The sequence below is a fragment of the Bos indicus x Bos taurus genome, chromosome 24 (assembly GCF_003369695.1).
Source record: "Bos indicus x Bos taurus breed Angus x Brahman F1 hybrid chromosome 24, Bos_hybrid_MaternalHap_v2.0, whole genome shotgun sequence".
In the NCBI taxonomy this organism is placed as follows: Eukaryota; Metazoa; Chordata; class Mammalia; order Artiodactyla; family Bovidae; genus Bos; species Bos indicus x Bos taurus.
In genome coordinates this window covers 830704-858032 of record NC_040099.1, presented here as the reverse complement: position 1 = coordinate 858032, position 27329 = coordinate 830704, and the positions used below count along the sequence as shown (strand labels likewise).

The window sequence follows — 27329 nt, the reverse complement described above, 5'->3', positions numbered from 1 at the left end:
AGCAACAGCAATAAAACCAAAAATATGCAATTAAAAATGAGCAAAATATATGAACAGATATTTCACCAAAGAGGATATACAGATGGTAAATAAGCACATGAAAAGATGTTCAACATCGTTAGCCATCAGAGAAATGCAAATCAAAAGCACAAAAAGATATCACTACACACTTATCAAAGTGATGAAAATAAAAAAGAGACACCAAGCGCCGACAGGGATGTGGAGAAGTGCTCTTATGTGCCGCTGATGGGGATGTAAAATGGAACAATCACTATGGAAATTAGTTTGGCAGTTTCTTATGAAATGAGCGATGCAATTGCAGTGTGACCCAATGCTTGTACTCCTGGGCATTTATCCCAGAGAAATGACAGTTTATGCTCACATAAAAACCTGTACATGACTGTTTATAGCAGTTCTGTTTACAACAGTCAAAAACTGGACACAACCCAGATTCTTTCTGTGGGTGAGTGGTTAACTGTGGTCCATCCATGCCATGAAGTACTACTTGCAATAAAAGAGGAGTGAGCTTTTGGTACACCCAGAACTTTGAATGGATCTCCAGGGCATTTGCTGAGTAAAAACACTTTTTACAATGAAAATTTATCTTTATGTTAGTAATATACTGTAAAATATATTTACATTGGGGGTAGGGAAGGCTTTCCAGAGAAAGTGACTTTAAAATGCAAAAGGGTGTTCTCTGCAGCATTCGTGCAAGTGTCTAACTGAATTAATGTTAGAATAGTGTCCGGTTGTGGGGAAGTGCTGAGGGATGCTCTTACGGGCAGCTCCACTGGCACCTAAGAGTAGCCAAGGTCATATTTCCACTGGATTCCCAGCACCAGCGAGAAAACCAGGATTTAGCGAAAACATGGGCATTTCCTTAAGGCCTTGGGGCCCAGTGACCCCACACAGCCAGCCGGACCTCTTTGTGTGAGACTTCTCAGACTTCTGTCGAATTCGCAGAGATGGAGAAGAGGGAACTAAGGAGACTCAGGACCCCTGAACTCGAGGGCTGCCCTGGGGACCTCCTTGCCCCCTGCTGTGGACGTTCGTCCTGCAGGTGTCCATCTGTCCTTCGCCCTCCCCACCCACCCCCTGGTGCCCCAGCTGGAGTATGAATTCAGCCAACCTGTTAGAATATGTAAAGGGGTGGGAAGCCCCCAGTCTGTGATGGTCGTCAGTGGTTGGTTGCATTAAAGGTTCTTCTATTCTATTATACTGTCAGATTTTCCACTTTTCCCATGGCTTAGTTTTAGAATCGGAACATTATTTTTCATGAAGATGAACCTCCAAGACTCATTTATGCAAACTGATGTAGAGAAGAATGAGAAACATCAACACATATCCTCTTATGACTCAGAGGGAAGTGTTGCGTCCATGTGGGAAGCCTCCTCCCACACCTTCACAACCACCTCCTCCGCATCGGCAGCTGGCCAGGGACACCTAGGCACTAGCAGAATGGACAGGGCACAGTGCTGGGAGCTGGACCTTAGCGGGATAACAGAGGGCCCTTTGGGGCTAAGTTGATCCTCTAGTCGCGTCAAAGCAGCTTGACCGCATGAGTGGGAGGAGTGAGAGAGCTGAGTGCGGACCATCGGGCGGAGCCAGGGCTTGGGGCGTGTCCTCTGGTGACCCAGGCTGCTGGCAACCACGTGCACTTACATCTTCCCGTGAAAACCTCCTTAGGACCCTGGGACACTCAGGGGGTCATGTACCCCAGGTGGGGTCTGGCACCATGAGTGCCCCTGGGGGTGGCTGAGGGCGCTCCCTGACCCCTGCCCTGCCTGCCCCCTCCTGCCACCCACAGCAGGCTGCTTGCCCCTTCTCGCCCCCGGGAAGACTTGGCCCTACTTGGCTGCCGGTCCAGGCAGGAACGTGAGTGGGTCCTCGTTCTCTTTCCCGCCCCGGGGCGCTTGGACCGCCATCTGAAGGCACCGACAGAACCCGCGGGGCGGAACCTGCAGGAGAGGCCCCCAGGGGCACGGCTTCCCCGCCCTGGGCCTGGCCAACCCTCTCTGCTCCTCATCACACCCGGCCAGCTCTCCCACCCTCTGACAGCACGTTGTGCATTCGTAAGTTAGGAAACTATTTGACCTGAAGAGAAGTGTTCCTGAAGTAAGTGGCACAACTGTTTATTTTTGGAACTCTCACTGTTAACGTCAAGGTGTAGATAAATTAAATGACACCAATTCATCCCAACTCGATAGCCATGGCAGGCCCTCCCGGTCCACCGAGCCCCACACGAGCCCCGCGGACCTGGACCGGCTCGGATGCCTGTGCACCTCGGGCCCTGGCCCTGCCTCCAGCCCCGCGGCACGCACGTGTGTATTGTCATCATAGAAATGGTCACGTCTGGCCTGCACTCAGGTGACAGCCGTGCTCCACCCGCCACTGCACCAGCTCCTCTCCGTGATCCCATCTCTTTGGCCGTCTTGGCAGAGAAATGGGGAGGCGGCCAGCAGGCCGACGGGCGAACGTCACACGGCTCTTGGGGGCAGGCCTGGCCCTGGGCCACCGGCTTGAGGAGAAGCCCACAAGCCCCTCCTGGCGGGGTTTCTGGGCTGGGCAGCAGGTGCTAACGATGTGCGGGGCCCTGGGTACGGTCCCTGCAGAGCTGGAAAAACCCGGCTCAGGGAGCGGACAAGAGGCCTCCGGTTTCTGTGGTTCCTTTATTGTTTATCCTGAATAATTTCAAAAGAGTAGGGCATGTGTGGTCTTGTCACTGCTTAGATGTCAGGGACCGTGGAGAAGTGGCTGACGTGTCCATCGGTGGCTGATCCAGCAGGCTAAAGCTTGGTCCTGGGCAGGGGCCTGAGCCTGCCCGCCCACCATGCACCCCTGAGCTGGCCTCTCTGGGGCAGGACTGTGACCTGCGGAGGGGACGCAGCCGGGAGTGGAAGGAGGGGGTCACAGGGGCATGCCGAGGAGGGGGCCCGGGGCTGGAGCTGAGACCCTTGCAGGCCGGTCCTTGCAGAATCGCCTCCGTGACGCTCAGTCTGGGTCAGACTGCAGCCTGTCCTGCCTCCTCTGGGGAGAACCCAGAGCCGCCAGCCATGGCCTGAGGGAGCATCCCCGTGCCCCGGAGGCCGCACACTTGTGATGCCCCAGGAGGGCAGGCAGGAGGAGCCCCTGGGGGTGTGCAGCTGTCAGTTTCTGAGAAGCCACAGAGTCTCTGCTTCTGAACTCACAACACAAAACACAGCGGGTGTTTCCAGCAAGCCTAGTGCATGTCTAGTCTAGTGCGAGCTCTGCACGGTCTGCTCTGTACCCTCTCAATGGCTTTCTGAGAGGGACATTGTAGCCGAGAGGAAAGAACAGAAATGGGAGCCCTGAGGAGCCACTGCGTGTGCCGGGAGGAAAGTGCACCAGGCAGAGGCCGAGTTCCTTAAGGGACCCAAGTTTCCTGTTTCAGACATAAAAACAGTGCTTTCTTCGCGATCCCTGTAATCTGAAAACTGATCAGCAATAAGGTCTAAGCAGCTGCGTGGTTTTGGAGAGTTGTTGTTTTCTTTAATTGCAATAAACTATGCATAATATGTGGCTTCCCTAGTGGCTCAGTAGTAAAGAGCATGCCTGCCAACGCAGGAGACATTAAGAGGTGCAGGTTCGATCCTTGGGTCGGGAAGATCCCCCGGACAAGGGCAGGGCAACCCACTTCTGCATTCTTGCCTAGAGAACCCACAGACACAGGAGCCTGGTGGGCTACAGTCCATAGGGTCACAAAGAGTCGGACACGACTTAGCAAGTAAATCGACAATACATAACATAGAAGTTACCATTTTAACCATTTTTAAGTGTGCAGCTTAGTGGCATCAGAAGCATCTGAGTTCCTACCCACACCCCCATCCTCCGTCTCCAGAACTTTCTCATTTTCCTGCTGAAACTCTGTCCTGATGAGGCCCTCGCTCCCCTCCCCAACCCCGCCCACCCTGCTTCCTGTCTGTGAACTTGACTCCTCCAGGGACTTCACACGGCATGTGCCCTTTTGTGGCTGGCTTCTCTCACTCAGCTCGGTGTTCTCAAGGCGGACCCACGCTGCGGCGTGTGTCGGAACTTCTTCCCTTTCTATGACACATAACGTTCCCCGTGTCTTTCACACGTGTCGCTGACCCGCCCACTCTTCGGGGACACTCGGGTCGCTCCCACTTTCACTGGTGTGAGCGCGGGTGCTTTCAGTTCTGGGTGAACACACAGGCTGGAATCACTGGACCACACGGTGATTCTGTCCTTAATTTTTTGCGGGACCACCATACTGTTCTCCATAGTGACCGTACCATTCTATATTCCCACCTCCAAGGGAACAGAGGACGAGATGGTTGGATGGCATCACTGACTCATGGACGTGAGTTTGAGCAAACTCAGGGAGATGGTGAAGGACAGGGAAGCCTGGTGGGCTGCAGTCCATGGGGTCACAAAGAGTCGGGCACAACTTAGCGACTGAACAACAGCAACCACTGCCCAAGTGTTCAAATTTCTCTACATCTTCACCAATCCTCTTTTTCTGTTTGTTTTTCTTTATAATAGCCACCCTAATGGATGTGAAGTGGTATCTTATTGTGGTTTTGATTTTCATTTCTCTAATGACCAGTGTTATTAGAGCATCATTTCACGTGCTTAGATTTTTTTTTTTTTGAGAAATATCTATTCAAGCCCTTTGTCCATTTTTAAAATCGTTTTGTTGTTGTTGTTGTTTTTGAGTTTCAGGACTTCTCCATGTGTTCTAGATACCAATCCTTGATATGACTTGAAAATATTTTCTCCTTATATTCTGATCTGTGGGCTATCTTTCCACTCTGTGGATAGTGTTCTTTCATGAACACAATTATTTAATGTTGATAAAATCCAGTTAATCTACTTTTCCTTATTTTACTTCTGCTTTTGTAGCTCAGCTGGTTACGAATCCGCCTGCAGTGCAGGAGACCCCAGTTCGATTTCTGGGCCAGGAAGATCCCCTGGAGAAGGGATAGGCTACTCACTCCAGTATTCTTGGACTTCCCGAGTGGCTCAGATGGTAAAGAATCCGCCTGTAATATGGGAGGCCTGGGTTCAATACTTAGATTGGGAAAATCCCCTTGAGGTTACCACCCTGTGTGGTAACCCACTCCAGTATTCTTGCCTGGAGAATCCTCATGGACAGAGGATCCTGGTGGGCTACAGTCCATGGGGTTGCAAAGAGTCGGACATGACTGAGGGACTCAGCACATACTTGGTGTCATATCCAAGAAATCACTACCAAATCCAGTGTCATGAAACTTTGGTCCTATTTTTTCTTCTAAGAGTTTTGTGGCTTTAGCTCATATGTTTAAGTCTTTGATCTGTTTTGAGTTAATTTTTTTTATATAGTGTAAGATATAGGATCTAAGCTTGTATCCTGTATCCTATGTAAGGGTAGAAGGATCCCGCTTCCTTTTTTGCATACAGATACGCAGTTTTCCCAACACCATCTGTTGAAAAGATGGTTTTCCACCTTGAATGGTCTTGGCACCATTTACCCATGTATTTGAGGGTTTATTTCCTGGCTCTCAGTTCCATTCCATTGGTCATAAAGCCATCTTTATGCCAGTGACACTTTTGTTTGCTACAGTTTTGTAAGGTCTTCTTATTTCATTTTATTTTTCTGGCTGTGCTGTGTGGCTTGTGCAATCTCAGGTCCCCAACCAGGGATTGAACTGGGCCACAGCCTTGAGAGCGCCGAGTCCAAACCAGTAACTACGAGACGCCCACGGGACTCCCGTGGTGAGTGATGAAATCGGGAAGCGAGACACCTTGTCTGTGGGATCGTCTTTCATCAGCCCAGCTGGGCAGCAGGGACGACACCAGCAGCCCTTGCAGGCTCTGCCCCGCCACCGACCCCCCAGCTTCCCACCCGGGGCCTGCTGCCAAACCTCCCACTGCTTCTGCCTGGAGTCCTCCCGGCTTCACGGATGGAGCCCCTCCACTGCTGGTCCAGCCCTGCCCCAGCGAGCCTGTCCAGCGAGGCAGGACCGTGGCTGAGACACACCCTGCCTCTGAGGGACCAGCCTCCCGGAGGAGAGTGTAGCTGACACAGGTGCTTCCCAGGAAGGGTCTCCCGTCACTGACTCACGCCTGGTCCCTGCAGGAGCCGCACAGCTGTGCCCCTTTGAAGGGGGCCTCGGGGACTCACATGGCAGGGGGCCCTGAGACTCTGCAGGAACAGGATGTGTTTTTACTTATTTTGACCTGTGGATAAAAGGAGAAGGGGAGAAGGCTTCCCACCGACCAACAGGAAGCAGCATTGCTTCTAAAAATGCTGTTTGCTGAAGTCACAGCTCCCCCCCATCACTTAGGGGCTGCCAAGGCGTCTCCTCAGAGGTCGTAATTACGGAGCCTGTGGAGCTGCTGTCAGAGCAACTGCGGCGTCGCCCTGGAGACCCGCGGTGCTGGCCCAGCCCAGACCTGCAGGGGCCCCAGTGCCCCAGGCAGAACCTCGTCCTGGAGCCAGGGTGACCTGCCCCGGGTGGCAGAGCTGGGTGTCCGGCAGCCCGAGGTCTGACCAGGCTGCCAGGATCCCGGTGACCCTCAGTCCAGCCCCTCAGAGCCCAGGGTCTAGCCTGTTGCCTGGCTGGGCTAGCAGCTCGGTGAACACGTGTGTTGAATGAGAAATTGTTGGGTTTTCATTTGTTGTTTAGTTGCTTAGCCTCTTTGCTACCCCATGAACCATAACCCGCCAGGCTCCTCTGTCCATGGGATTCTCCAGGCAAGAATATTGGAGTGGGTTGCCATTTCCTTCTCTAGGGAATCTTCTTGACCCAAGGATCGAACCCAAGGTTCCTGCCGTGTCTCCTGCATTGCACGTGAATTCTTTTACTGCTGAGCCACTGGGGAAGCCAGAATGAAACTTGTTGTTCAGTTGCTAAGTTGTGTTTGACTCTTTGCCACCCCATGGTCTGTAGCCCGCCAGGCTCCTCTGTCCATGGGATTTCTCAGGCAAGAATACTGGAGTGGGTTGCCATTTCCTCCTCCAGGGGATCTTCCTGACCCAGGGATCGAACCTGTGTCTCCTGCACTGGCAGACAGATGCTTTACCACTGAGTCACCAGGGAAGTTCAATGAAAAACTGAGGCATCTGCAAATCAAGAGATGAGAGGAGAAAAATAAGAAGAGCCCAGAAGTCACAGTGCTGGCAGAGGAGAGGCATGGTCGGATCCCCTTGACTCCGAGGCCGGTGAGGGGGTGCGGCCACATGAGGAGGCCAGCAGAGAAGGCTGAATGCCCACAGGACAGCAAGCATCGGAGAAGCCTCTGGAGGGATGCTGGGCAGGACTGTGGTTTGATTGTGTTTCCCGAGACACCAGTGCTGTGGGGCATCTTTTCAGGTGCTTGTTGGCTGTTTGTCTTCTTTGGAGAAATGTCTATTCAAGTCTTTATCCCATTTTTAAGCTGAGTTGTTTCTCTTTTTATTTAGCTGTAGGAGGTCTTTGTATCTTCTTGATACTAAATTCTGATCAGGTATATGATTTGCAAATATTTCTTCCTGTTCTGTGGATTGTTTTTTCTATCTGTTGATAGTTTTTCAATGCACAGAAGTCTAATTTTAATCAAGTCCAATTGATCTATTTTTAAATTTTGTTGTGTATGTTTTTTGTGTCATACTGGTGGTTCAAACGGAGAAGGCAATGGTAAAGAATCTGCTTGCAATGCAGGAGATATGGGTTCGATCCCTGAGTCAGGAAGATCCCCTGGAGAAGGGAATGGCAACCCACTCTGGTATTCTTGCCTGGAGAATTGCATGGACAGAGGAACCTGGCAGGCTACAGTCCATAAAGTTGCAGAGTCAGACACGACTAAGCGATTAACACACACAGAGATAGAAGTGGTCTGAGCATGCCAGCAGCTTTTGCCTTTGACGAAATCCTAGAGCTAATATTTGGGGAGAGGGGTGTGAAGGCGTCACTGAAACTCATCAAATTCAGATCCAAGGTGTTTTTCGTTCCAGTGCCTCAGGGTTGAAATGGAAAAAGTTAAATATAAAGAAACTTTTTATTTGAACTATTTTAAACTTATGGAAAAGCTGCAAAATTAGCACAGACTTTTCCTGTATCTGCCCCCAGCTTCCCCTCATGTTAAGATCTTAACAGAAAGCTCCGTGAAATGAACCCTGTCCTGCAGGGGGACCAAGCTGCAGCCAGTCCAGCGGCTCCCCACCCCCAACCCCCTGACGCCCAGCCTCTCAGGCCCACGTCTGGGTCGTGTTTCTCCTCTGTCTCTGAGGTGGCACGTCTCTCCAGGCTTGCTTTGCCTCTCGAGTTGCTGACACTTCAGAAGGATGTTTTCAGCCTGTGAGAATTTGCCGACTTGACAGACTCCGCTCATATTTCAGTCAGTCAGTCAGTCAGTCAATCTGTCGCCCCACAGCCGTCAGAGCTGCTTCCCACGGCTTCTCAGGCTGGTTTGTCCTCTTCCAGCCCTTCCTGCTTTCCTTCCGACCTGGGTCTGGCCGTTGGCAGAGCTTGGGCAGGCCTCCTCCTCGTCCCTGGAGCCAGGGTCCCCCTTGTCCCTGTGTCCCCGTGGCAACAGCCGGCTGGGACCCGCAGTGCCACGGGGGTCGCATGGAAGCGGCTTATGTACATCACATTCTGCAGCAGACAGTGTGGGAATGATTCATCACTTGCTTAATAAAATTGATTTAAGAAAGAAATTACCAATTAAGAACTGTCCTGACTGTAAAGTAAAAATTCAGTGATCTGGAAACTGTCCGTTTCCTGCTCAGGGAGCTAAGGGAGTCCAGGCCACGAGGAGGCTGCTGCCCTCCCCAGGTCACGGGGGTCTCTTGGTCTTCACAGGGAGGCAGGGGGGCCTCAGGCCTCCTGGGGACCAGCCCAGGGACCCGCACTTCAGGCCCCGGAGCACAGAGGGTCTGCGGGCGGGTCTCGGCCAGCCCTGTGCCCTCAGGCTGCAGCCCTTTGTCTCAGGAGGGGACACGCTGGTCCACACAACACCCGCCCCCACCACCCCACCAGAGACGGCAGAGGGCGGGAGAGGTGGTGGCCGTGACTCCTTCCCCTTTCCGTTCGCTGAAGTGTCTGTCACTCTGTCCCGTACCAAGGTGTGCTCCAAGGTCAGCATCCAGGGCCAGGCTGGACCAGAGCCTCGGCCTCTTAGCTCAGGAAGCCCCGTGGGGCCCCGTCCAGAGGGGCGGGGGATGAGCTCTGGACAGTGGCTCTGTAACTTCTCCGTCTTTCTTAGGCATCAGAGAGCTTCTATTGTGTAGGCTTAGAAGCTGACTTGGGGGACAAGATGACTGGGGGCCCAAGTGTGGGGCCCCTGACACATTGAGGGTCTGTCCCCTGTCCCCAAGAGACGCTCTGGGGGGATTTGCAAGACGCTGCAGAGGGACACACTCCAGTGGAAGCCCCCCAGTGACGCCTGTCCACACTGTTGGACGACAGTCCAACTGTCGGCCGTGAGCCGCCCCCCTAGGCCCTGGCAGCTCCGAAGCCTCTCGCAGAGCCCAGGCTCTAGGGCAGCCTCGCTCCTCTGGGTGCAGGAGCAGAAGCACCATGTGAACAGAGATTTCAGAGAAAACTGATGCAGCAGACGTTTGCATACAGATGTGCTAATTATAGTCCTCAACCTGTACATTGAAACAGACTTAGCAGTTATGATCGTTCTGGAACATAATTGCTTTTTCTAACCCGTAGGCGCTCAGTCACCGGGAGACGTCCTTAAATCCAAGAGGAGGTTCATGCTCCAAGTCTAGGGACGCGAACTCGGCCGAGGGTGAGGGGGCCCAAGCCGCCTCGGAGACAATTGTTCTTGGAGGGGCTGCGGGGCTCACATGGGGTCAGCAGGGCCCTGAGCTGGGTGGGCAGTGGCCTAAGCCCCAGTAACTCCCAGGCTCTGGGGCAGCTCGGAGACATCCAGGAGTGTATCAGGCCTTTGGGGGAGCTGGTGGGGGAGCAGAGGAGCCCCAGGTGGGCCAGAGAGGGGAGGGCGCTAGAGGGACGTGCTGTTGGTCCCCTGGGAGCCCCGTGAAGTGGATGGGGGATGGAGCACCGTGGAGACCTCGTCCAGGAGGGCACCCTGTGCGGGGGCTGCGGGCACTGTGAAGACCCTCGTCCAGGAGGGCGCCGTGTGCGGGGTGGGGTGAGGGGGGGATGGAGCACCGTGGAGACCCTCGTCCAGGAGGGCGCCCTGTGCGGGGTGGGGTGAGGGGGGATGGAGCACCGTGGAGACCTCGTCCAGGAGGGCGCCATGTGCGGGGTGGGGTGAGGGGGGATGGAGCACCGTGGAGACCTCGTCCAGGAGGGCGCCCTGTGCGGGGTGGGGTGAGGGGGGATGGAGCACCGTGGAGACCTCGTCCAGGAGGGCGCCCTGTGAGGGGGCCGCGGGCACTGTGAAGACCCTCGTCCAGGAGGGCGCCCTGTGCAGGGAGGTGGGGGGGACAATGGAGCACCGTGGAGACCCTTGTCCAGGAGGGAGGGCGAGGAGTGGGCTGTGCTGGGGGCTGCCTGGGGCTGGAGGGCGCGTCCATCCCTGAGTTGCTCATTTGCTGATTACGAAGAACCCCCACAGCTGGGGCTGGGGGCTGGAATAGGGAATACTCTGGGAGGTGGGGTGAGGACACGGGACACAGATTGGCCTCCATGAAGAAAGAAATCTCCCCTGAAGCAGGGGAGACGTGGTCAGGGCCTCGCATTTGAGCCTAACGGTGACAGTTGTACGTTTATCGTGCGACACCATGGCTGTCTGTCTGGTTCACTGATGGAGACAGAGGAGCTGAGGCAAGGAGCAGGTTCTGAGAAGCTACTACGTTTCCACTCAAAACCCTGTCCTCAGAGCGTCCAGCACCGTGTAGACTGGAGTGAGAACAGTGTTTGAGGAAAATACAATGACCAAGTGGGTGCTTGGAGTAAACATAAACGTCCCCTGAAATACAGGTTCTTCCCAGGGGTCCTGTGACCACAGCCAACCTCAGAGTACTCAGGACCCCAGACCCACCATGTGTCTGTGAGGCGATGAGTCACGTGTCCTGGACTCTCCAAGAAGCCCGTGGCTGACCAGGGTCTAGACGCAGTGCCTGCAGGAGGGAGACTTGTCATCTCAGGGCCAGAGGAGCCCCAACAGAGGCGGGGGACCCCCCCCCAACCAAGGATGAGCCCGATGCGGGGAAGCCAGCCGGAGGTGAGGGGTCCTGCATGCGGCCCCGCCTCCCACGGGGAAAACAGAGTTGTTGAACTAAACCATGGCCCAGGAAATCTCAACATGAGGGGGCCTGAGAAAACAACGATTTCCTCAGAGGTTCATGCCCAACGAGAGGCGGAGAGAGCTTTGGGGCAAGAACCGGCCAGATGGACTGGCCACTTGGACGCCTGTCCCCACAGGACAGCCCCCCTGGAGCGTGAGGCCTCACTGGGGAGGAGGGCAGGAGAGACTGAGACAGACAGAGTGTGGGGAGAGAGAGAGACAGCCGTGAGGAGCTCTGGGGCGGGAGGGGACTTCTGGCAAGACGGTGAGCTTGGGCCCTGCAGAGCCTGTGGCGCTGTGCCCTCCCGTCCTGTGCCCTGGGTGCCAGGGTCCAGCCTCATCCTCCTCAGGACGTCTCACCCCAGGAGCACCAGGGTCATTGAGGAAACCTCAGGGAGGCCTTTATTCTTAAAGGCTGTGTCCCAGAACCCAGAATGAAGGGTCAGCCGGTGATCGAGAGTGCTAATTTTCCTAGTGGAACTGCGTCCACCTGTCCCTGGGTTTCCTGCCTGCCCCCAGGTGACCCCACCTGACCCGGGTGTCCCCCCCGCACCCAGGTGAACCCCCCTTTCCCTGGGTGTCCTCTCCTGACCCCGGGTGTCCCCTCCTTCCCCCGGGTGTCCCCCCATCCCCAACTGTGCCCCTATCCCCAGCTGTCCCCCCTGCCCAGGTCTCTTTTCTCTTCAGCTCTTGCTGCTTATTTCCTCCTCCATCCTCCTGCTCTCTCTGGCTTTTTTCCAAGAGACCAGGCCTTCTGTATTCTCCACTCTTACCTGCTATTTATGAACCTTGAGTCTGGAGGAGGCCTTAGGATCATCTTATCCACTCCCTTGATTCACCAGCTGGACCCTGAGATCTGGAGAGGTTTCAGCAGCTTTCAAGGAGCTGGCCGGAGCAGCAGCACCAAGGTTCCCAGCTTTGGCTCCATCCGAGACTTTCACACCTACGTGTGGGAACCCAACCTCCACAGCGCCTGGCACAAGTCACGCACTGTTTTCAGAGAAACAGCGTCTTGGCCTCGTCCCCTCAGCACCACACATGCTGACCTGCCAAGATCTGGGACGTCCCCCTCACCTGCCCGCCTGCCGCCAGCCAGCACCTGCTGTCGGCGGGCAAGACAGAGGCCTCACTCCCCCTGCAGCGGCCGGGATGGGCTGTTCTGTGTCTCAGCCTCACAGTGAACGGAGGCCCCCTTGCCGCTGGGCCTAAGTCTCTCCTGTGCAGCTGGATGTGATGTTACGGTCGCTAGGAACTTCCGTTGTGACTCTAGTTGTTTTCCTTTCGACGCCCACGTGTGAGTGATGTTTGCAAAGTGAGAAATTAGTAACTATAAGTTTTTAGAAGAAAAACCCAAATCTGGGACTGGTTCTTTAAAAGAAACAAACTTTCGCAGAACTCCCCACAGACGGCCCATTGCCAAGGGGGTCAAGGCATGCTGTGTACGTGCACAGACGGACCATTGCCAAGGGGGTCAAGGCATGCTGTGTACGTGAACGAACGACGTGCGTCACGTCGTGTGGTCCACGTGGTCACGACCAGTGTGCTGGGTCCGAGTGACCTCGTGACCAGGAAAAGCACAAAGGCAGATCAGAGTCCTCGGCCTGGGCTCCAGGGCCCGAGGCTGGGCCAGGCTCTGTCCTAGAGCCCAGGAAGGGAAGGTGGGGTGACCCTCTGCCCAGTCAGGATGTGAGCGACCTGCACAGAAACGCCAGGAGCAGCAGCACCAAGAAGCTAGCGTGGGCAGTGGGGGGCACCTTGTGTGGCCGAGGAGGCTAAGGGGGCGGCCGGGCTTGGCTGCCTAGTGGGCTTTTATCTTGACCACCTTCACGTACGACACCCACGTCTGGGGCTTTTATCTCAAAAAACCTTCATATACGACACCCATGTCTGGGAGGGCAGTTGGCTTCACTCTACAGATTAAATGTTAATCCCATTCAAAAACACCTTACTGGTAACACCCAGAAACATATTTGACAAATATCTGCGGCACCCATGACCCAGGCAAGTTGACACATAAAATTACCTGTCACACAACATAATCATTATTAGTAGGTCCATAAATAAAAACGGACGTCGTACATTATTTTACATCTTACTACGTAGGGAGGAAAGGAACATCACCAGAATTGTGTTTTGTTGGGTTGGGTGGTGGGGGCGCTGCTTCTTTGTCGCTCTTTTCAAGTAAAAATTTTCAAACATACATTAAAGTCCAAAGAGTAGTACAGTGAAAACCTAGCCATCTGTGTGGAAGTGTATATATAATATATATATGAGATTTTGTGTATATGTGTGTGTATCCATATATATGTGAGATGAATGAACCATGTGGAAGTAGTTTACAGAAGCCAAGACAGTTATCCCTGAGTAGTTGAGTGTGCATCTCCTAAAAATAAGGCCATTCTCTTCCATAACCAATTCCATTATAACACCTAAGAAAATTAGCAATAACGAATATTTCAGGTTTTCCCAGCTGTCCCCAAGCTGTGTTTTGCAGGCTTTCTGGTAGACTCTAACCAAGGTCTATGCATTTCGTGTGGTTACGTCTCGCAGCCTCTCACTCCACCTCCTGTGACGTCCCTCCCACCTGTTCCTTTCCTTGTCCTTGACTCTGAAGACCCCAGGCCTCCTGTTTTCTCTGGACGCAGGGACCTGGGTCTGGGCATCGGACTGGAGCTCGTCTTGCCCAGGGCAGAGCCGGATGCTGCTGAGACTGACCACTGCCCTCCATTGCCACCCGGGTGCCAGGTGTGACCACAGGGTCAAAGGCTGGACATGGTCCGCACCCGCTCACCGGACCCTGCGGACGTCTTGTTTCCCCGTGGTGGTGCGTGGTCTTTCTCTCCTCCCTCCTCTGTTGCCGTGTAGAGTGTATGCACCACAGACTCAGGGCTTGACTTAGGTTTCCAGTCCAGTCACTATGTACTCACACTTTCCAAGTCTGCCCGGGGGAGCCCGTCTTTGATGACCACCGACACATGTGCTCTCACACGGGAGCTCTGCTTTCTCTTGTCTGCTCACCTGGGGCCTGTCCTGCTTCCCATCAGAAGTGAGCTGCTCTGGGGAGAAGCGGTCCTGGGGGATGAGGTGCGATCACGTAGGAAGAGAGCTCGTCTGGCCTCAGGAACCTACGAGCTGCCCTGAGTGCTCACGTCCACTCTCTGAGCAGATCAGGCGTTTCTTTCCTCTTTATTCAGTACCACTATCGGAGCTTCACAAACGCTTACAGGTGGATTCGCTGCCATCGAGGCTTGTTGAATTCAAACTCCCGAAGGGCAGAGGTTGAACAGAGGGCTCCAGGTACCCACACCGGGTGTGCAGCAGCCTCTCAGCTGTGAGTATAGTACATCCCCAGGCTGCTGGACTCCCAGCTGGATGTGCCTACCATGGGTAGAATGTATGAAAATTCTGAGTCATCCTGGAGAGACTAGAAGCATTTTCAGTGGCTGCTATTCTAAGAATAATTTTAGAAACAGCATTTGTTTAGAAATCAGAGTCAATGGGTACCCAAAACATCTGACTGTTTACATGTTTATACTTGTACACAGTTTACAAAAAATGTGGAAGATACAGAGTATTGAGAACGTGAAGACGCATTAGACACTCAATATGTAAAAGGGGTAACATTTCTAGAGGAAAAAATTACATTGGTTTTATTTTGCTGTAGCTTGTTTCCAGAGCAAGCGGAATTTATCTAAAATGACTCTATTATAAATCACAAGATTAACAAACATTTTATGGCTTGCTTTCAAAATCTTTGCGGATGCCCACCTCCAAGAATGGGGTTGACATGCATTTCCTGTGAGGGTCACACCTTGTACAAAAATTATGTCAAAGTGCATCACAGACTTAAGTGTAAAATGTAAACTATTAACTTTGGGAAAACAACACTGGAATATCTTTGGGATGCTGGATCAAGCACATTATTCTTGATACCAAAAGCACAGTCAGGAAAAAAATGTAAATTAGACTTTATCAAAAAGTAAAAACTTTTGCTCCACTGGGCTTTTAACCACATGATGGGGAGACGTTTATGGAAATGTTTGTAACAGCTTTGCTCTTAATAGCCAAATCCTGGAAATGAGCCAGCTGCACCAGCCACAATCTGGCGAATCTTCAGAGTTACGCTGAGCGAAAAGACCCGGTCCTCACAGGCTACCTGCCAGCGTGGGTCCTCTCGTACACCCTGCTTGGGATGACGGGAGCACTGGGACATAGCACGGACCGCTGGGGCCACGTTAGGCTGGGGTGGGGCTGGGAGGGATGGAGGTGCTGGGGGCCTGGTGTGATGGACGCTCCGTGTCTGGACTGCGTCCGAGGTGGCACCCTGTAGGTTTGCGAGATGCCACCACTGCATGATTTGGGTAAAAGGATCTCTACAGTCTCAAAATTGAAAGTTTAATTTTTAAAAAACGTTGGGGCAATGATATGCAGTTCTGCTATATGCATCATGCTTTGTGGATAAGAGTTATTAGTTATCAAATTTCTATATGCCTTATAGATTTGGAGACCATATGAAGTTATCATAAATCATAACTGAAAAATAATCATCAATCTTTCTGTCAACAGCATGGCTAAAAATAGATCTAATTAGCGTGTTTTTGGTTCTGTTCATATATACACTTTAGAAGTGTAATTTGCAATTTGTGTAACTTTGACATATAGAAGAGAAATACATTCCAGGAAAAAAATGGTTGAACACATTGGAGGTTAACAATTGGACAGAAATTATAGGAATGATTCTAATAGTACTTTAAGACTGAAATTTCCTAACAATCATGTTTTATTTAAAATTAGTTCTTTACCTTTGGGTCTTTGTACTTAACACATGGATGATTTTTATCCTAATTCATGTGATGTTTGTCTCGATAGGACAATAAGAATTGAAAAACAATGCAGTGTCTCACCAAATATTAACCTGTGTCCTCCTTATTGTCAGGAGGTTGGACGCATTTTTAGTTGAAACTAGCTCAGCCACAGTCATGTGCTAGTTGATTGATTGGAGAAAAGCATTTCTCATTTAGATCACGTTTTTCGATTGTCACGTGGCTGGTCTCATGTGTTCGTTCTTGTTAACCGGTGTCAACTCAGAGGTGAAGCATTTCGGCTGTAATGAAAGTGAGCATCTGGAGGGGCACCAGGCCAGTTGAGGACCAGAGTGGCCTCGGTGGGGGGGTGAGCACAGCCCCCTCCCCGCAGACCTGGGGGCTGACAGCAGAAGCAGTGTGGGAAGGGGCTCTGCACTTCATCTCCTGAGTGCCCCCTGCTATGCTTCCCTGACTGAGCTTGACTCTCAAGCGAGGAGACAAAGCCCTCTCCAAGCCCACAGCGGTGGGCGGGCTGGAGGCGCTCTGCAGTGGCCCGTCTCTGGGGCGTGCTGTCCCCACTGAGAGCTCCCCTCTACCCTGTCCTGCTCTTCCTAGGGCAGGAGCCTCCCTCACCATTCACTCCTGCTTGGCCTGTGCTGGGCAGGCAGGTGGACCCCGGAGCCCGAGAACATCCCCACGAAAGGCGCAGGTGCTAACACCTGGGAGTCCATCAGTACATGCACCCACGGGAGGACGTGGGGCCCTGGGGGCTCAGCAGCGTGGCTCCCCGCCCAGGTACATTTCAGTTCAGTTCAGTCGCTCAGTCGTGTCTGACTCTTTGCGACCCCATGAATTGCAGCAGGCCAGGCCTCCCTGTCCATCACCAACTCCCGGAGTTCACTCAAACTCATGTCCATTAACTCGGTGATGCCATCCAGCCATCTCATCCTCTGTCGTCCCCGTCTCCTCCTGCCCTCAATCCCTCCCAGCATCAGAGTCTTTCCCAATGAGTCAACTCTTCGCATGAGGTGGCCAAAGTACTGGACTTTCAGCTTTAGCATCATTCCTTCCAAAGAACACCCAGGACTGATCTCCTTTACAATAGACTGGTTGGATGTCCTTGCAGTCCAAGGGACTCTCAAGAGTCTTCTCCAACACCACAGTTCAAAAGCATCAATTCTTCGGCGCTCAGCTTTCTTCACAGTCCAACTCTTACAGCCATACATGATCACTGGAAAAACCATAACCTTGACTAGATGGACCTTTGTTGGCAAAGTAATGTCTCTGCTTTTCAATATGCTATCTAGGTTGGTCATAACTTTCCTTCCAAGGAGTAAGCGTCTTTTAATTTCATGGTTGCAGTCACCATCTGCAGTGATTTTGGAGCCCAAAAAAATAAAGTCTGACACTGTTTCCACTGTTTCCCCATCTATTTCCCATGAATTAATGGGACCAGGTGCCATGATCTTCGTTTTCTGAATGTTGAGCTTTAAGCCAACTTTTTCACTCTCCTCTTTCACTTTCACCCAGAGGCTTTTGAGTTCCTCTTCACTTTCTGCCATAAAGGTGGTGTCATCTGCATATCTAAGGTTATTGATATTTCTCCCGGCAATCTTGATTCCAGCTTATGCTTCCTCCAGCCCAGCACTTCTCATGATGTACTCTGCATATAAGTTAAATAAGCACGGTGACAATATACAGCCTTCATGTACTCCTTTTCCTATTTAGAACCAGTCTGTTGTTCCATGTCCAGTTCTAACTGTTGCTTCCTGACTTGCATACAGATTTCTCAAGAGGCATGTTAGGTGGTCTGGTATTCTCATCTCTTTCAGAATTTTCCACAGTTTATTGTGATCCACACAGTCAAAGGCATTGGCATAGTCAATAAAGCAGAAATAGATGTTTTTCTGGAACTCTCTTGCTTTTTCCATGATCCAGCGGATGTTGGCAATTTGATCTCTGGTTCTTCTGCCTTTTCTAAAACCACCTTGAACATCTGGAAGTTCACAGTTCATGTATTGTTGAAGCCTGGCTTGGAGAATCTTGAGCATTACTTTGCTAGTGTGTGAGATGAGTGCAATTGTGTGGTAGTTTGAGCATTCTTTGGCATTGCCTTTCTTAGGGATTGGAATGAAAACTGACCTTTTCTAGTCCTGTGGCCACTGCTGAGTTTTCCAAATTTGCTCATTTTAAAGGTCACCTCCTCCAAATAGGAAGTTATCTGTTTTGCACAAGGAAAGACATTTTTCCTAGAGAGGAATACTTCAGTTCTCTTGTGAGATCCAAAGGTTTACCTCCACTAAACAGGTTTTAATCTGTTTCAGTTCATGTTTCTAAGCCTAAATAGAAATTGGTAAATTCAGCTACAGAATAAATATTTCTTCAACTGTGGGTTGGTCTTCTGGTATTTGAGACCCCTGTCTAATCTTGTGTGTTTTTCCCCTTTTTCATTTTCACACACACACACCCCTCTGATGCCCCCCTCACAGACCCCCCAGAGGCAGCATCCCTAACTGGCACCACCCCACCTGCAGCTCCCAGGATCCAGGAATGGGGTGACGTCTCACCCGAAGTACCGCAAAGTCAGGTCCTCTCGACTGAGGTCCCCAGGTCTCCCCGAAAAGTGCCCAGTGGGGGTGTTCGCCATCCTGTGGTCACTCCAAGCTGCGGCCGGATGCCACCTATCTTCCGTTGCCTTCCCTTGGGATTCCTACTAAACAGTATTGATAACTTCACTTTATCTTCCATATGTGTTCTTGTCTGTGCTGTCTGTCTTCTGTTGACTCCTTTTGGAGGGTTCCTGGGAGAGAACTTGACCCAGCCGACCTCAACCTGACCCCTACCTGACCCAACCTGACCTCAACCAGACCCAGCGTGCCTGACCTCAACCAGACCCAAGATGACCTCAACCTGACCAAACCTGACCCCAACCTGACCTCAACCAGACCCAAGCTGCCCTCAACCTGACCCCAGTGTGACCCCCCAACCTGGCCTCACCTGACTCAGCCTGAGCTCAACCTGACCCAGCCTGACCCCAAACTGACCATCTCTATTTTCAGTCTTATCTATTCACTTCTGGAAACTGGGTTTCATTATGAGATTCTCCTAGTCTTTTTAATAATGTCTTTCATCCTCTGGGGTTAATTCCTTCTTTGATGCATTGAATTATTTTTGATAATTTTACCACCGGAGCCCGACCCTATTACTCCTGTGCCTGCCGGTGTTTGCTTAGGTGGGATTCTGCCCTGTGTATTTTATAATTTCAGTTTGTAAGTCCATCTGTGAGGGCTTCCCCAGTGGGAGCCTCTGAGGCTTCAGTGGCAAGCCCGTCCCTGCAGACCCGCGGTGCTGTCGGCGTTGGGCTGGGTATCGTGCGCGTGCACTGTGTGGTCTCATGGCACGCTCGCCTTCTTCCCACCGGACGCCAGCGGGGAACTGTCGTATCTGGTCATGACACCCAAAATCATCCCAGGCCTCCCTGATGCCCCTGGGGGCAGAGTTGCCTCAGGTGATTCTGTGTGTGGTCTAACCAGAGTCTCTGGATGTGGTCAACATGAGACCTCCTCTCACAGGTGATCATTTCTTAGGTTTCTGTCATTGAGACAGAAGTTTCAACCTCATACCTACTGTGCAGGTAGGATTTTTAGACATGCATTCTCAAAGAGCCAGGCAGAGAAATCTTTTAATCCTCTCCCCAGGGCAGATTTCTTTCACTAGGGTATAGGGACCCTTTCCCTAGTGTGGAGGGACAAACATCCCTGCTTCCTACAGGGTGAGTTCACACCTTCCACCTCCTGTCATGAGGGCTTACCAGTTACCACCTGTCAGAAGCGGATGCAATAAACTGTGTCCTCAACCTCTCCCACCCTACAACGCAATACCCGTGGCAACTTGAGATGTTTAATTTTGCTGTTAGGAATGAACTGGAACGTCTTTTCGTATATTTAAAGTCTATTTTTTCCACTTTACTATAAACTCGGTGATAGTTTGCCCATTTTTTTCTATTAAGTCATTAAAAAAAAAAAAAAATCTACAGTGCTTAAATGCCTCCTATAACCCACACGGTGGATGGGGAAGCATTTCAGGGCTCTTGTTTCCTGAATAAATTATGCAAAGTCTATATTTTTTGTCTTTGTCTTGCAGATGTCTCTGTTGCATTAGCTTAATGGTCAGAAAGTGATTGGACAGAGCATCTCAAATGCCTGGAACAGAAACAAAAACCAGTTTCTGCAGATTAGTTGTGTGTGTCCGGGCACTTCAACACCAGCAGGCTGTCCCTCACCGCACGCCCCCCACCTTCACGTCTTGCTGGTGCAGAGCCTGCAGGGGGGTACAGGGGAAGGTGGCGGCTTCTCAGGTCTTTCCAGAGCATGCCCACGGCCCCAGGCATGTGAGCCGCATTCTAGGTTTCCAGGAATTCCTCAGAGCTTTTCAAAGCATCTCGTTCCCCAGCCTCTTCTCCCTAGCCTTCTGGTTAGCCTGTTGTTTGCCGTGACACAAAGTTCATCCCTTGTCTCGGCAAACGTTTTCATGTAAGTGATTTCCACAAGCTGCTCGGGTGGCCACCTCTGCCCTGGGAGAGCCCTGAGTCGGGGGAGGTACAGGCAGGCCCTCTGATGGGTCTTTCAGGGGCGCCACCAGAAAGGTCCCAACAGTTACGGTTCCCCCTGAATGGGGTGCACTCTCCCCCTCCCAGTGCCAGTCGTGGTGCCAGGAACGCAGGGTGTCACCTTCAAGGCTATCACGAAGCTAGGGGCAGGTTAAAATGCTGAGTTAACATTGTTACCGAGATTCAGGGGTTCTTTCTCAAGTGTTCCCCCGGCTGCTGCTACCCTTTGGTTAGTGTCTGGAGTTCCAAAAAAGTCAATTCTGATGGGGTTTTTTTCCCCATCTTTGCTTTAACGGGAGGATATTTGGAGGTCCTTGCTATGCAGTTTTCCAGTCACTCTGAATTTTAAGTGGAGAGCCAGGAATATATATATTTTGCAGGTTCTCCTGATAATTTCAGTGCTGTCAGCCCTCAGTCCACACTCTGAGAACCATCCCTCTCCCCTCCAGAGGACTGCCCGGCCCATGTCCTCGCTCATACTCCCGGGTAAAGAGGCTCCGGGCTGGTACTTGCTTGTTTCCTGTGTTCCGTCCCTGTGGCCACAGTGCAGGGAAGCGTCTGGTGCCCGAGCGCGGCCCCATCATGTTAACAAGCACTGAGGGAGACCATCCTGGCAGGATTCGGGGAGGACTGGAACCTCCCTTCAGTAGTGTGGAAAAGAACCCACAGGAGTCCATGCAACTTCTGTGATGTGGTTCCTGACTCAGGGACTCTGTTTCCAAACAGATACGCAGATGTAAAGGGGGGGCCTCAGGTATGCAGCGCCGGAGCCGGGGGAGCCCTGGGTTCCGTTTGGTCCCAGGCCCCTGGGTCGCGCGCAGGCAGGGTGCCCCCAGCTCCATCCTGCCTGCGGCCTAACATGCTCTCCGTTCCTTTGCAGGCCCAGCCTCCCGACCCCGGCGCGGCGCATGGGGCCATGGCCCTGCTGCCCGGGCCCGCGGAGCGGCGGGGCGGTGGCGGCGGGGCCCGCGCCCGGCACGTCATCATCAACGTGGGCGGCTGCCGCGTGCGCCTGGCCTGGGCCGCGCTGGCTCGCTGTCCCCTCGCGCGCCTCGAGCGCCTGCGCACCTGCCGCGGCCACGACGAGCTGCTGCGCGTGTGCGACGACTACGACGTGAGCCGCGACGAGTTCTTCTTCGACCGCAGCCCCTGCGCCTTCCGCGCCATCGTGGCGCTGCTGCGCGCCGGGAAGCTGCGGCTGCTGCGCGGCCCGTGCGCCCTGGCCTTCCGCGACGAGCTGGCCTACTGGGGCATTGACGAGGCGCGCCTGGAGCGTTGCTGCCTGCGCCGCCTGCGCCGCCGCGAGGAGGAGGCGGCCGAGGCGCGCGCGGGGCCGGCGGAGCGCGGGGCACCAGGGAGCCCGGCCTGCACCCCGCGACCTGGCGGGCGGCTGGCGCGCGGCCGGCGGCGCCTGCGCGACGTGGTGGACGACCCGCGCTCGGGCCCGGCCGGCAAGCTCTTCGCCTGCGTGTCCGTGGCCTTCGTGGCCGTCACGGCGGTCGGCCTCTGCCTCAGCACCATGCCGGACATCCGCGCCGAAGAGGAGAGGGTAAGCGCGGGCCAGGGCAGCTGGCAGGGCACCCGGGTTGGACTGGGGCTGGGACAGGCGGCCGGGCTGGGCAGGGCTGGAGGTGGCGGAGACGGAACCGGCCGGGGTGGTGCGGGTCAGCGGGGACCTAGGGCTGGACTCGAGTTGCGGCCTGGAGGCAGCTGGGCCAGGGGATGGAGGGGCGCCCACGGCCTGGTGGCCTTAGGCACCCCTGCCCCGTTGGTTGAAACCATGGGCCCTGGAACCACCGCACCAGCTCCGGTTCGGGGGAGAGAGCCGCTGGCACCGCGGGGGCACCAGGCTGTCCACTGCTGGCAGAGGCTCCAAATTTCTGCTAGTTCTGAGAACTCAGTGAGTCCGCTGGTCCGCGGCCTTCTCACCCATCCTGTCTGCCGGCCGGGCCCAGAAGCTTGGACAATTCGGAGCTAAAATGCCTGCTCTAGAGAGTGCTGTGCTGTAAACTCAAGTCCCGTCATCCTGGACCAGAAAAAGGGGACCTGGGAATTCTTCCAGGCGCCCAGCTCCTGCACTGGCTCTGTGGAGGTGCTGGGGCTGGTGTCTGAGCAGTTGGTGGACTTCGTGCTCCCTTGTTGACCTGAGAGGTACAGGTGGAAGTGTCCCCACGGGTTAAGGTGTCACCCAGAGCTCACAGGTGTTTGTGTGCTGCACGCGCCCCAGAAGGTCTCAGGCACATTCTGGGAGGCCGGAGGGGATGGCGTCGGGGCTGGGGTCAGGAGGGAGGAGCTGCTGCGTGTCTGATGATGTGACTGTGTCGCCCTGCACAGTGCCACCTGCGTTTCCTCATGGAGCGGCAGGGGGTTCCCTGCCTGCCTGCTCTCCAGCTCCAGCTTCCAGGGGTGAGCATTGGACTTGAACACCCCCACCCCCGTCCAGGTGGAGCAGGTCAGAGCTCCCATAACCCCTCCCTGAGAGCCCCTCGCTGTCCGGGGTCATGTCCAAGTTCACCTGATATGGTCAGCTCATTATTCAGCGATGCAGAGTCCAGTCCTCTGGTAACAGCTGTGAGTGGGCTCCACTGGGAGCCTGGTGACCCTGACTGCAGATCAAATTTAAATGTAAATTTTAGGAAATTGGTTTTGCTTCCTTCATTGTTTGGGTGTCTGATTCCTGGGCTGTCATTTCCAGTTGTCTTAACTAGACCCAGGTTTTGGATTCTGCTTCTAAAGACGTGTTTGGACTTTCTAAGCAGCAATAACTCCATACAATCCGAGGAGGAAACCATTTACGCAAGAATCAGGGAACAGAAGTCAGGGCTGTGTCACAGAGACTGAGCTGGCTTTGAGTCTCCTTGCTGGCCCCATGTCAGCCACCATTCATATCCATCACCCACCTCTTCCTCATTTCCAAAAACATCACTTCCTGCCACCCGACACTGTCTCACCAAATGAGTCCTCAGGTTAGGAAGTAAGGACCCCAGTGTGGGTGAGCACGTGCTGTGTCCATGTGTTGGTGAATCCATGGACTTACCTGTGTGCTGTGCCGGACTCCCGGCACACTGCACACAGTAGGTGCCAAGTCACAGTAGGTGGTGTCACTGCCACAGGAAGGAAAAGGTTTTATGTTTCATCAACACTGAGTGTGTGAGGCAAAATACACATGAAATTCACCAGCTGAGCTGTTTTTATGCGCAGTTCAGTGGCATTAACTACAGTCACACGTGCACCATCCGTTGCTAGAAATCTCTCATCTTCCCAGACTGAAACTCTTCCCATTAAACACTGACTCTGCAGCCCCCAGAACCTGCCTTGGACCTTCTGCCTCTGTGGATCTGACAACTTTAGGGACTCATTTAAGAGGAATCAGGCAGGCACCGCGTTCTTCAGGTTCACGGCGTTGTGGCAGGTGTCACACTCCTTCCTTCTTAGGGCTGAGTAGCGTCCCCTGGCATGTGTCTCCTCTCCTTACTCGCCCGATGTCCATCCGTGGCCCCTGGGCTGCTTCCCTCTCTTGCTGTTGTGACACGCGTTGCTGTGGACACATGTGCGTGTGTCTGGTGAGTCCTGCCCTCGGGTCTGGGGCTTGTCCCAGCAGTGGGCCAGCTGGCATCTGTGATGATTCTGTGTTTATGTTTCTGGGGAGCTTCTGCTGTCTCCCCTGCTGCTGCAGCCTTGACTTACCAGGGAAGTTTCCAGGCACAAGGTGTTGGAGATGTAGGGCAGAGAAGAACGTGAAACCCTTCATTATTTTCTTGATTGTTGGGTTTTTTCCCCAGTAGAGTTTAGCCTGGGCTAAAATATTATCTGTATGTGATCTCTGATTTTAATTAAGTAGCTAAGTAATTTCTTTTTAAAAGTTCAAGTCTTCTCTTGAAGGCTCCAGAAAGCGTCCTCTGGGGGGCTCAGCACCGACCGTCCCTTGAGCCTGAGGTCCTGTCTTGCACTAGCAAGGATGCTTCCGCGGGGCACCCACACTCTAGTGGATGGTCCAGATCAATGCACTCAACTTCCTCCTGGAAAAGGATCTTGGGGAGCAGGAAGAGTCCTCAGGAATCAGACGTGGCTGGTGCGGCTCCGTTATCATCAGTCTGGGGATGTCGCTCGTCATCTCTGGCAGTGTTAGTGTTTGGTGGTTATTTTTATGTGTTGGTAAAGAAAAGCATGGAGGGAGAGGAAAGATTAGTATCCTCCATTATTCAGGGAATCATAGGAAAACAGTTCCGTGGTTCCTGCTGCAAGCCCATGAAATGCCCCCTTGAGTGAGTGAGACCCCCATGGGGCTGAAGGAAGCCCCCAGTGCACAGAGACCCCGGCTTTGGGGCAGCTGGGGCGTGGCTTTTGGGCACAGGGATGTCTTCTTCTGCCTTGGCCCTGGGCGGGTCTCACTGTTGGAGTCTCTCGTGTTGCTTCAGGGTGCCTTCCCCGCCCCAGGGAGGACTCTGCAGCCAGACTGCTCAGGGCGGCTGAGAGCAGTGGGCAGAGGCCCTGGTGCTGCCTGAGGCTGTGCAGGGCCTGTGTGCTTGTTGGGGGCTTCTGGGCAGTCTGCCCCACCAGAGTCCAGGCTGTGGTCATCCCCGAGTCTCCTCGATGCCCGGGAAGCCCCTGTGGCCAGTGGTGGCTCTGTCAGGAATCTGCTTTCACATGTCGTAACTGAATGAGAGCTGGTCTCTGCTTTTCGTTGTTTATAGGATGGATGATGGGAAAAGCATACTTGTGGGACGAACCTTGAGGACGCTGTGCTAAGGGAAACAAGCCAACTGTCAGGACAGAGCCTGTGTGACTCCACCCACCTGAGGCTTTTGGAGTCAGCAGACTCCTGGAGACAGAGGTGGACGGGCTGGGCGGGGCGGGCGGGGCGCAGACCACCAGGGGGAAGCAGCCAGGGTTCCACTGCATCCGGCGCCTCACAAGGTACCAAGGACCCTCAGCCCTCACGCTCAGCGAGAGAGCAGTGGGCCCCGGGCCGAGGGGGGCCCCAGGCTTAGAGGGGCGCCAGGCCGAGGGGGGCCCCGGGCCGAGGGGCACGCAGCCCCAGCCCTTGCTACTTCCTGCTCCGCCCATTGAGATGCAGGGGGTGGGGGGTCCCCAACTCCATGGTCCTCACCTCGTGGTCCAAGTCAGAGCAGGTGAAGGCCACGGGGCAGCTGAGGGCTGGGCTCCGCCTGGGTGCCCGCCCTGCGCGACCCCCAGACCCCTTCTCTGGCCCCCGCCATCTGAAGCTGGCTCAGCAAGCACTGAGGCCTGCTTCTTGGGGACTCGTTTGGGGTCGGGCCTTGATTCCGGCTCTGTCGTAGACCTGCGTGTGTCCCTGCTGCTGCGAAAGAAACCACCACCAATGGCCTCCTCAAACTGCCAGTCTGTGCCTCATGGTCCTGCTGGGACCGGGCCTCCTGCAGAGCTGGTTCCTCCAGGGGACTCCCTCCCTCATTCCAGGGCCCCTCAGCTGGTTCTCCTCTCCTGCTGCGGTCCCCTCCCTGTGGCCAGGAGGCTCCAGCTCCAGGGCTGACCCCTGACCTCCTTCCTGCATGTCACCATAAGAGCCCCAAGCCAGAGGGAGGCGAGCCCCCCATTCTGCTGCCTTGGGGTCTACAGCGCCTCTGGCCTCACTCCTAGGGTGTTGGGGTCTCAGTGAAGGAGACAGAGCATGTTTCTAGCCACTCCCCCAACACCTTGCTGTCGGGTAACATGCAGACATCAGGTGCGCCCAGAGCACCCCGTCCCTGCTGGATACTCGGTTCTGTGAGAGGTGTGTTCAGCGTGGTTAGGCGACCCCGGGAACGGGCATACACACTGGCGCCCACCCCGCTGGATGTCGCAGCGATCAGATGCTAAGGACAGGCCTTCGGAACCAGAGAGGCCTTTGTTCTGGCAGTTGGCTCTTGGATTCCTCCCTGCGGGGTGTTGCCTGGAGACGGTGCCGGGCCTGCGAGTAGTGAGGCCCGGGTGCACACGCCGGCCTGGGGAACAGCGCGTCCTCAGAGGCTGTGCTCAACCCATCACTTCCTTTTCACGGAGGCTGGTGTTTGGCTTGCAAGTCGATTTTTAACTCTAAGCTCATATGATTAAATCAAGACCCACATAATTAGTTATGGATTTCATGAGTGCGACTTCGAGCACCAAATTCACAAAGACACTTGGCAACGGCATCGGAAGCTGGCGACAGAGCTGCTGCTGTGTGTGGGCACAGACACGCTCGTCGAGCTTAACAGCCTGAGCCGGGCTGAGGGCTTCACTGCTCCAAGCTGTCAGTCAGGGCTCCCCAGCGCACAGACAGAACCGGTGCAGCGGGCTTGCAGCCTGCTCCGTGGGGCACAGGGCACGGCCTGCTGCGGTGTGAGAAAGCACGTCACCGTCTGTGCACAGGCTCAGGGGCTTTGCCTCTGATGACTCGACCTGGAGTCCCCCCAACCCCCGACTTGGACGACGTCAGGCCTTAGAGTTGATAGCGAAGTTTCTTAGACTTGGGGGGCTGCAGGATGGAATATATAGGCGAGAAGGACATGAATTTGGGGTGCTGGGGGAAGAATGCTGCCATCTGAATGTCACGTTCCCAGAATTCGCAGGCTGAATCCCAAGCTCAGTATGTCAGGAGGGGGCTTCTGGGGGTGACAGAGTCATAAAAGTCGAGCCTCGTGATGGGATTAGTCTCCTACAACAGTGCCCACCCAGAGCTGCCCACCCATTCGTCTGGAGCGGACACA

The 27329-nt window shown here is 53.9% G+C and overlaps 1 protein-coding gene across 2 annotated transcripts in view; it reads left to right on the top strand.

The window, feature by feature from the left end:
- The window catches only part of KCNG2 (potassium voltage-gated channel modifier subfamily G member 2), a 52480-nt gene that overhangs the window by 8672 nt on the left and 16479 nt on the right, over window positions 1-27329 (top strand). Inside the window, exon 2 of one of the 2 annotated variants that reach the window (XM_027525578.1) lies at window positions 21503-22171. In XM_027525578.1, the coding sequence (XP_027381379.1) occupies window positions 21539-22171 (633 nt within the window). In that variant the 5' untranslated portion in view covers window positions 21503-21538. Of the gene's footprint in view, window positions 1-18143; window positions 22172-27329 lie in introns of those variants that run through there. The other variant, XM_027525577.1, reaches the window with a different exon arrangement.